The sequence below is a fragment of the Danio rerio genome, chromosome 19, assembly GCF_052040795.2.
Source record: "Danio rerio strain M-AB ecotype USA chromosome 19, GRCz13ab, whole genome shotgun sequence".
NCBI classification, from domain to species: Eukaryota; Metazoa; Chordata; class Actinopteri; order Cypriniformes; family Danionidae; genus Danio; species Danio rerio.
Genome location: NC_141039.2, coordinates 29013997 through 29024052, shown reverse-complemented (window position 1 = coordinate 29024052; position 10056 = coordinate 29013997). Strand labels below are relative to the sequence as shown.

Here is a 10056-nt window from a genome sequence, read left to right as displayed (position 1 = left end):
TTCCTGTAGGACTGCCTGAAACTTTATTGAAACTGGAGAACTGCTGAGTGACATGGACAAAATAGGTATGGAAAATATATTATTACTGTTTCATCAAAGATCTGCAGTTTCAAGTGTTTGACTTTCACGGAGTAATAATATATGGGGCCAGCTCAGTATTTACTTGCTATGAATCATAAGTCGCTCACGTGACAGCCAGCTCTGCAGCTACATTGATAACCAAACTCCTGACAGTAATGAAATGAGTTTATGAGCATCTTGACAGGTCTTCTGCGGGTCTTAAAAAGTTTTAATTAGCTCTTTACAAGTTTAAATGTCCAGACTTTTATGTAGAAAGGCACAACTTTAATTTCTGAAGTCTGAAATGTGTTTAACACTCTGGAAAACAGTATAGTATCCTCTCTCTCTTCTGTATTTTGCTTTTCTAAAACAAAAATCGAAACTGCTAACATTGTTAATCAAAGAATGTTTACTTAAAATGAAAAATCAAAACTTAATTGGGGTTTATGCAAGAACAAGTTTCTGTAAATGATATATTTGTTTCGTTTTTTTAATTAAAGAAACAAGATCTTTCTAAGAAATTCTCAAGTAAAAGTGTCTTGATTTAAGAATCTGTGAACATTTGCACAGAAATCAAGATGAAAATAATAAGAAAGAGTGTCACTTTTAAAAAATATACGGTCAGGAAGTTTTTAAACCTTAGTCTAATATTGTATAAAATGAATTAAAAGGTAATGAATGTGCGTATGAAGTTGCATTATCAAACTGAGTCACCGAAACAACTCAGTTCATGCTTTCAGTGTATTTATTATTTATTTCCTTCGGATTATTCTTGATCTTTAATTTGCCAGATTTATTCTTGTATTTGATAAACCACTGTATATTCTCTGTCTGTAGATTTGCCCCCAGTGGGTCCTGATGACTTGCCCCTGTCTCTGCTGGAGATGGGCTGTTCTGGGAGATTTGAGCTCATCACACACACACTGCCCAAAAACAAACCCCTGCCTCCGCACAGCACTGTAAGTTATTTATTAATAATAAAAATACTACTAATAATAATAATTTGTGTTTTCTAATAAATATCTGTGAAATAGGGGTTTTCCCGCCTTAAAAAGCAGACATGTAATAATATTGGGAGTTCAGATGCAAAAATCTCTAAATACTGTCTGAAGTCTTTCCTAAAATTATTTTTTTTTTCCTCAGCCTCCTATGTTTATATTCTATTATTTCACTTTAAGGTCAATGAAAAGTCACTATAACAGTAACATTACTGAGCATACACATAAAATTAGAAAAATACTAATTTTAGAATAAAATATCTAACAGCATTTAGAGGTTTTTGTATTTAAACTCTTCATTTACTTGTCAAATATAGGGTACAATATAATGTGTCCTGTTTGATAAAATTTTTTGCTGGGCAAAATCAATTACTGTTGTGTATTTTTACCATTATTTACAGAAGATAAGCTTTAAAATGTCATTTAGTGTAACAGTAGTAAACTTTATATTAAATGTTAGAACAAGAGTCATTTGATGACATATTAAAAGACTTTATTAAAGTATTATAGAGCAGCTCCAAAATGCAAATTAATTGTTATTTTTAATCTGTAAAGTTTTTCATTTCACTTCAAACCATATGGTTTTACCCAGATAATTTTTATAATTTAAAATGTAATAGCATTTTATTTAATGCAGGTCAGAATACATATACATTTAGTCATTTAGCAGACGCTTTTAGGATGCATTAAGCAATACACACAAGAAGTGCAAATTATACAAAGAAGAAGAGTAAGGAAGAGGGGTATTTTTAGAGAGAGAGAGAGAGAGAGAGTGAGATAGAGAAGAGTGTTTCTACAGGTGGTTTGTCAAGCCCACTCACCTGTGTGAGGCACACTCAGAATTTGTGCTGGATGCTTTTATTTAATACCCTAATTAAACGAAGAAACCAGAATCCTCTCTTGGCTATATTTCTTAGCTAGAGTTTTGTTTTGATTTATATATTACCACACAAGGTATCTTGATGGGTTCAGCGGATGAAGCTAATGTCCACTCACTTTTATTAAATAAATAAATTGAGTGAAAAAGAAGAATAAAACAAATAGCAGAACAAAACAAAAATCCTTTACTTTATCCTCAATTGAGAATAAAGGGCCAAAGACCTTCAGTGTACGGAGGTCAGTTTAAGCAGGCTGCTGGTTTGTATGCTCCAGCCCTTGTTGTTGTGTGCGCACCTTTGTTTTAAGCTATCAATGTTTGATATGTTTGAGGATATCTGTTAATACATAGAAGAAATCCATTTTTGTTCTCTGGAGCTTAGTAATTATTCCCTAGGGTGATACACTTGAATCAAAATATAGCAAAGCATTTCTTCTATTATATCAGCATTTGGGCAGTCTTCCAGGGGTCTTGTCCTGCAAGGCCATAGCTCCTAGCTGGCTAAGAATATTCTCCTCTGAAGATAACGCTCCGAGACTTTCAGCCTTTTTGACCCAATTCAGTACGTCGTTCTTGACCTCTTCAAACTCTCTGTCGAAAGCATCTCTCATACTGTTTTTTAGTTATTACCTGTGTAGATAAAATCACTTTTGTAAATTTAATTAGTTGCAGACATCAATATGTGAATCACCTTTTCCTAGGTTTTACACAAATATTCTCTGTTTTCATAAGCTCCCACATGGACTGCCTCCTACTTGTCTGGATTTAAAGACAGAGGTAGAAAAGCGTTTTCTGCGAGATCCTGCTTGGCTCCCGGTACATGATGTAGATGATGCCTTCAACAAGTTCCTTAAGTATGAAATCAGACATAATTCAGAAGATGGTGCTTGTCTTTGTTATGTATATAAATATGATCACATCTTTAATTGGTTTGGTCTATGATGAATTTATTCCTCAGGATAAGTAAGAGAGAAAAAGAAGTGGACTCTCTCCTGCACTGCTCTCTGTCTCAACTGCATTCTGGTCTGTCTGTGGTCAGAGATCCAACCACCGGCATGCTGCTGGATTTCACTGAGGTAACATTGGAAAACATTGAAATACATTCTACATCTGCTTCTTTGCATTTATTTGCCTACCCTTGTTATTATTCAGACATTGTTCTGTTCCTGTTGGCAATTATAAAGCTGTAAAAATTATTTTAATCTATTGAAAAAACATCTAAAGCAAAAAATAAATAAATAAATAAATAAATAAGAGTTTCTTTGGTAGGTAACTTGACCTAAAAAAAAAAAAAAATTAAATTAATACTAAATGGATTTATAAAAATGCTAATTAAAAAATAAATGACAAAGCTTAAAAATATTCAAAATTTATATGAATCAAATAATAGTATATGAATAATGCTAAACTGACACTGTATAGGGTGATTTCCATGGGAAAAAAGTAAGCTGAAAGCGGTTTGGAAGCAATCCTTATTTAGCTTTTAGTTCTCTGCCAGGACTGTTCTCTGAAGTTGCATGTGCTTTTAAACTCGCTTTTAAAGTGTAAAAAAAATTCAAAATAAAACATTTTTGAATACTAAATCACCTTTATTTTTTGAAGTATGCGATAAAATATTTCAGATTCTTATTTAATATGCTTTCTTGTTTGTTTGTTTGGTTTTTTTTAAATAAACCAAAATCAAGTGTAGTAGTGCAACAAGATTATGTTTGTTTTATTTTTTGTTTTGTAAACCAACAATGACTTTAACAGTCATTATTTAAAACAATAAAAACATGGTCAACCGTTCGGTAAAGGGGCAGTCAAAGGGTCAATATTGTATTTTTTTTAATCATGTGTTCAATATTGTTGTTGTTTTTTCCCTTTATGCCAGGTGTTGTTAGAGGACACAGGTTTGTCTGCAAAAAATTCACTCTCGTTACAAAGACAGCCTGGACCTCCGTCAGAGAGTCTGCGAGGGAGCAACACAAACTATCCATTTCTGCCAGGTACAGTACTTTGCATTCGAATGTTTTTTGTAAAAATTAATTTCTAAATGATATACTTTTTAAAATTCAGCTCTTCTTTGTATTCCCAGCTGGAATGGAAGAACTGACTTTAGAGCAGATCAAAAACAAGTCAGAGCTGGAAGAAGACATTGACTTTGAGAAAGGTTGGTTGTCTGTTTTTGTTTCATGTAAGTCCATTACCTTCTAGCTACCTTGATGGTTGTAAATGCATGTAGAAGAATAGAAGAAAAAATAACTAGGACATATAAAAGAGAAAATATTAGTCTGTCTTGTTTTTGTCAGTAGGCAGTAATTTGTGAATGTTTGTGAGAGAAAAAAATGCCGCAACAATTTGTTCCATGTCTTAGATTTGATGACAGTTCCTCCTGGGCTGAAGGCTGGTATGGACTTCAGTGACAAAGGTCTGATTTTATTGCTTCCCACACACACGTGCAGATGCACACTTATATAAAGTTGAAAGTCAGAATTATTAGCCCCCTCTGTACATTTTCTTTTCCCAATTTGTGTTTAACGGAAAGAAGATTTTTTTTTCAACACATTTTAAACGTAATAGTTTTAATAACTCATTTCTAATAACTGATTTATTTTATCTTTGTAATGATGACAGTAAATAATATTTTACTAGATATTTTTCAAGACACTAGCATTCAGCTTAAAGTGACATTTAAAAGCTTAACTAGGTTAATTAGGCAAGTTAGGATATTTAGGCCACTCATTGTATAACAATGGTTTGTTCTGTAGACAGTAGAAAAAATATAGCTTAAGAGGACTTATAAAATTGTCCTTAAAATGTTGTTTTTTAATGAAAAGCTGCTTTTATTCTAGCCGAAATAAACAAAAAGACTTTCTCCAGATGAAAACATATTATAGGAAATACTGTGAAAATTTCCTTCCTCTTTTAAACATAATTTGGGAAATATTAAAAAAAAAAAAAACAAGAAAAAAAAAACAGAAGAGCTAATAATTTTGACTTCAACTCTATTTATGGAATGCATATAATGTCATAATACTATTTTTAGTCATGCATTATTATGCAAAAATGAAAATCTATCATTTATTAAACCTCATGTTGTTTTAACTTTGCATGACTTTGTTCAGCAGAACACTAAGAACATGTTGTTTACTACTTTGACACACAAAAACATTTCTAAACCCCGTTTAACTTTTTACAAAAGAAATGAAGAATGTCATTCAGGAATCATCATGACAGTGACTAAATAAATGACAGATTCTCATTTTTGGGTGCATTGTCACTTTTACGCCTTTAGAAGCCAGAAACACGAAGAGTGAGGTGAACCTGCTGTCGCTTCTGTCTACTTTTGATGATGTCCTTGATGCTCCGCCAGAGGACAAAGAGGGAGTCTCACAAAAAGAGGAGATCGTTAAACTTCCCAGAACTAACAGCCTGGAGGATCTGGGCATTAAAGTGTGTTTAACTTTAAGAAGCAAACAATTCTTAGCCGTTTGAGTATCTAAACACATTGAGTAACTGGCATGCTAATATTTACTCCTCCAGGATTCGGGCAGCTCGCAGCCTCAAGGGAACACAGGCAGTCTGACTGAACAAAAGAAGAAAAACCTGGAAGAAGAAAAGGGAGACAATAAAAAATGGGCCATTCCGGTGGACATCAGCTCACCGTGTGCTGACTTCTACAAACGGATCCCTGATCCAGCGTTTAAGGTCAGAACCCAGCATATTAGTTTATATAAAGGGGTTTTCAAGCATTAGAACAAACAATCAAAAAGTAATAACTGTCATACATTTTTACTATGATTTACAGAAAACACACACTAAAATCTCATACAGTATAACAATAGTTTAAAACCAAAATCTTGTATTTCGAACAAGAATCATTTAATAACATTAAAAGACTATTTAAAGAGATAGTTCACCTGAAAGATTGTTTCGGCAGTTGTAAACAGCCTACCAAAGTGAACCTTTTGGGAAGATTGTTTTGGTTGAAGCTGTGAGCTATCTTTGGTGGATGGCATATTGGTAGGTGTGTTCTGGAACTTTACCTTATTTGACGTGCAATTGAATTGTAACAACATCCAACACCACAACACCAATAATTAGCATGTTTCATACCTTTAAATCACCTTTTAGACTGTCATCATCATGCAGACATGACTTATTAAACATACATTAGTTCTGTACAAGATTTTGTATTACAATGTACTGCTTTTTCTATGTTAATATAAGCATGGATGTAAAATCCAAGTCCAAGAAGTCAAAGTCCACTCAAGTCTCACGTATTTTACAGTGTTTAACAAATAAAACAGGTCCCACTTTATATTAAGTGGCCTTAACTAATATGTACTTACACAGGAAGTAATAATTTGTTACAATGTACTTATTGTGTAAATACATGTATTTACTGTGTACTTATGCTTGATTAAATACATGCATGTAATTACATCTGTAGTTAACTTTTGTAATTACATTTGTAAATACACTGTTGACCATCACTTACACCTTAACCCTCCCTTAAACCTACCCATGCCACCAAACCTGTTCATAACCCAACCTCTATCCCAACTCAAAAGCACCACAAGTGTTCTCAAATACATTATAATTACAGTAAGTACATTGTATTTATTTTTTTGATGTAAGTACACAGTAGTTAAGGACACTTAATATAAAGTGGGACCATAAAAGATATTCTAAAATCATGGAATCTTTGCTAAAAGTAGTTTATACTGAATGCTAAAACCTCATGTTTTTTCCCCAATTTCACTGCTCTTAACTTCCATTTATAAGCAGATATTTTCTTATAATTGTCATACTGTAAATCAATTAGTTCCAAACTTTTGTGTTTCTTTTTTTCAGCTGAACACAAAATAAGATATTTTGAAGAAAGTTGAAAACAATTGACATCCATTATTGAAATGCAAATATTGATGTCTAGATAAAGCTTTTTATCTTTCTTCAGAATCACTTCTTTTGTGTTTAGCATAAAGAAAGAAAGTCAAATAAGTGTGTGACAATTGCAGGGAGATTAAACGATGACAGATTTCAGTTTTGGGTGAACTAGTGTAGTCCTAAAAAACAAAAGTAATTGTCATTTGAAATCTTATTAATTTTTCACTATCCTTCAGACCAGTATGTTTTACTTACTTATCAGCAAAATGTTTTTTTAATTATTTAAAACAGAATGGATTTAGTGTGATCACTTATTATTTGAAGTCGTATTGAGTGTTTTGTTTAAGTTTACGAAAACAAGTTTAATTACAATGACAATGAACATCATCTTTTCCATATTTTGATATCTGAAACATTAAAAGTAGCATTTAATATGCTTTCGTTGTTTATAAAATCACTTGTATAAATGTTTTGATGCGGACAGCAAAGGGGCACATCTTATGTCTGATGCATTAGATATTGTGCAAAGCTGGTGCACATGATTTTTGTCAGTTTGTTAAAATTTATGCTTGTTTTTGGTCTATTCTTGCTTCCTATCAGTATCCCTTTGAGCTGGACGTGTTTCAGAAGCAGGCTATTCTCCGTCTGGAAGCTCATGACTCTGTCTTTGTTGCGGCTCACACCTCAGCCGGCAAGACTGTGGTGGCTGAATACGCAATTGCACTTTCCCAGAAACACATGACCAGGTGTGTATGTGAGAGCCAGTGTCTGCCAATTGCATCATTTCATACCTCTGTCCTTTTTTTATATCTAATATGCCACCGCTTGAAAGTTTAGTGTCTGCATTGTAAGATTTTTTGCTTAATACAAAAATAGTAATATTATGGTAAGTATTATTTTAAAAAGTTTACTTTTTGATTGAGCTTAATTTTCAGCATTTAATCTCAAGCCTTCAGTCTCACATGATCCATAAGAAATCGTTCCAGTAATCTGCTGAAGAAACATTTCTTATCACTACCGTCAATGTTGAAATCAAGTTGATTGAATGAAGTTGATTTTCTTTTTAAATTAGATTTTGAATTAATTTTATAATTAAGTAAATGTGACTTATCATGACAATCTAATAGCTAATAAATCTAATAGCAATCTATAGCTCAATCTAATGTGACTGTTTGTCCTGACAGGACCATTTACACCTCCCCCATTAAGGCCTTGTCCAATCAGAAGTTCCGAGACTTCAAGAACACATTCGGTGATGTGGGACTTTTGACTGGAGACGTGCAACTGAACCCAGAAGGCTCATGTCTCATTATGACCACTGAGATTTTGAGGTGATTACATCATAGAAAGTAATAATTTCCGATTTTATAATTCATAGTTTGACATGTAGATTTTAGATTTTTTTTGGAATCAGTGGTTTAATGGGATAAAAAAAAATGGCGGCTCGTTACAAACCATGTTGGTTTTATAACTGAAAACCATGACAGATTTGATTAAACTTAACTTACACCTTAATTAAAAGGATAAATAAAGTTTGATCAACATATTTGCATACATTTAGAGAAATGCTGTTCCCTAAAGTTTATTTCTCTAACATACTAACTAGTGGGCACTGAACCGCTTTAATTAAAGTAAACGTAATAGTGCATAGTATTGTTTTCAAGCTGTCTTATTAATGTCTTCCTGGAGTTGAAACACTGACAGAGTGGTTACATGAGATTCTTTTTTTATTTTGGTCTATTTTAACTAGTACTGTAGTACTCTTGGTCCACTGCTATTTAAAACTGATATCTTAAATAACCCCATATCAGGAGGCAAATAAAACCAGCATTTATTTTTTAATTTATTTTTATTTTTTTATAAATTGGTAGAACTTTAAAGATAAAATTTTTCATTGATTATTAGAATTGAGTTGCACGGTAAAGTTTATTGATGGGTTATTAATAAACAAAATGGACTAAAAGGTCAATCTTGGGTTTTAAGAATCATTATGTATTCATTAAAAAGATCTATATACGTACAAGACATGTGTTTGGTACAGAAGCTTACTAAACTTTAAAAAAAATGCTGAAGAATTTCAGCACAAATACCATTTTCCCCCTAATTGTAATTAAAGGTTCACACAAAAATAAAAATTTACTCACCATCTACTTGCCCTTAAGTGGTTCCAATCAAAGTACATAGAAAAGCGATAGCCATTGACTTCCATAGTATGAAAAAAAAACATAGTAAGGAACTCAATGGCTACCAGTTTTCAACATTCTTCAAAATAGCTTCTTCTTTGAACGAATGGAGTGAGAGTGAAAGATGACAGATTTCTTTATTTTTAGGTGAACTGTCGCTTAATCATGTTTTCCTCCTGATCAGATCGATGCTCTACAATGGCTCGGAGGTCATCAGAGATCTAGAATGGGTCATTTTTGATGAGGTTCACTATATCAATGATGCAGAGGTAAATCATCCACTAATAAATATAGTTCAGTTTTACTTTTCTCTTTACCGCATTCAGATGTCACATAATGTTGTTGTTTTTCAGAGAGGAGTGGTGTGGGAGGAAGTGCTTATCATGTTGCCGGAGCATGTTAGCATCATCCTGCTCAGTGCCACAGTGCCAAACGCAGTGGAGTTCAGTGAATGGATCGGGTGTGTGTGTGTGAAATCAAAGCAAAGTTTATCCTGTTTCATGTTAACTGTGTAGATCACTCTGTGCTTTCTCTTTCCTCAGGCGCATCAAGAAGCGACATATTTACGTGATCAGCACAATTAAGAGGCCTGTTCCTCTAGAGCACTATCTCTACACAGGCAACAGCACCAAGACTCAGAAAGAGCTCTTCATGTTGCTGGACGCAACTGGAAACTTTCTTACTAAAGGGTAAGTTGAGCTGCCATCAAAAAGCTCTAAAATGGTCTGAGGTAGGAAGGTTTCAAGTACGCCTGAATTCAAATTCTGCTTCTTTTCCTGTCGCTGGAAGTTCCTTCTGATCACATTTCAAAGGCAGTGACTTTTGCTGCCTTCTCTATTCCAGGGGTTCCCAAACCTTTTAGCCCGCGACCTCCAAAATAATAATGTCAGTGACTTGCGACCCTCGTTTTTCAAGGTGGTTTTACTGTAAATATACAAACAATGCACACACAACTATAGGCATATATAAACAAGAGCATATTGACAACACAAAATTGCAACAGTCTAATAACCTGTTTTTTATAGTCATTTATTAATTTCATTTTAATATAAAAAAATTAAAGGCT

At 33.3% G+C, this 10056-nt stretch overlaps 1 protein-coding gene across 4 annotated transcripts in view; it reads left to right on the top strand.

Moving 5' to 3' along the window:
* Positions 1-13: 13 nt before the first annotated feature.
* Positions 14-10056, top strand: part of skic2 (SKI2 subunit of superkiller complex) — a 50463-nt gene continuing 40420 nt past the window's right edge. For 2 of the 4 annotated variants that reach the window (XM_087294591.1, XM_087294590.1), the window contains exons 1-14: positions 14-65; positions 898-1019; positions 2668-2789; positions 2894-3011; positions 3809-3923; positions 4013-4087; positions 4292-4345; positions 5213-5370; positions 5461-5625; positions 7408-7553; positions 7992-8138; positions 9175-9259; positions 9344-9450; positions 9533-9679. In XM_087294591.1, coding sequence (XP_087150717.1) covers positions 53-65; positions 898-1019; positions 2668-2789; positions 2894-3011; positions 3809-3923; positions 4013-4087; positions 4292-4345; positions 5213-5370; positions 5461-5625; positions 7408-7553; positions 7992-8138; positions 9175-9259; positions 9344-9450; positions 9533-9679 — 1574 coding nt within the window. In that variant the 5' untranslated portion in view covers positions 14-52. Of the gene's footprint in view, positions 266-897; positions 1020-2667; positions 2790-2893; positions 3012-3808; positions 3924-4012; positions 4088-4291; positions 4346-5212; positions 5371-5460; positions 5626-7407; positions 7554-7991; positions 8139-9174; positions 9260-9343; positions 9451-9532; positions 9680-10056 lie in introns of all 4 variants that reach the window. The other 2 variants (XM_087294589.1, NM_001044901.1) reach the window with 2 other exon arrangements.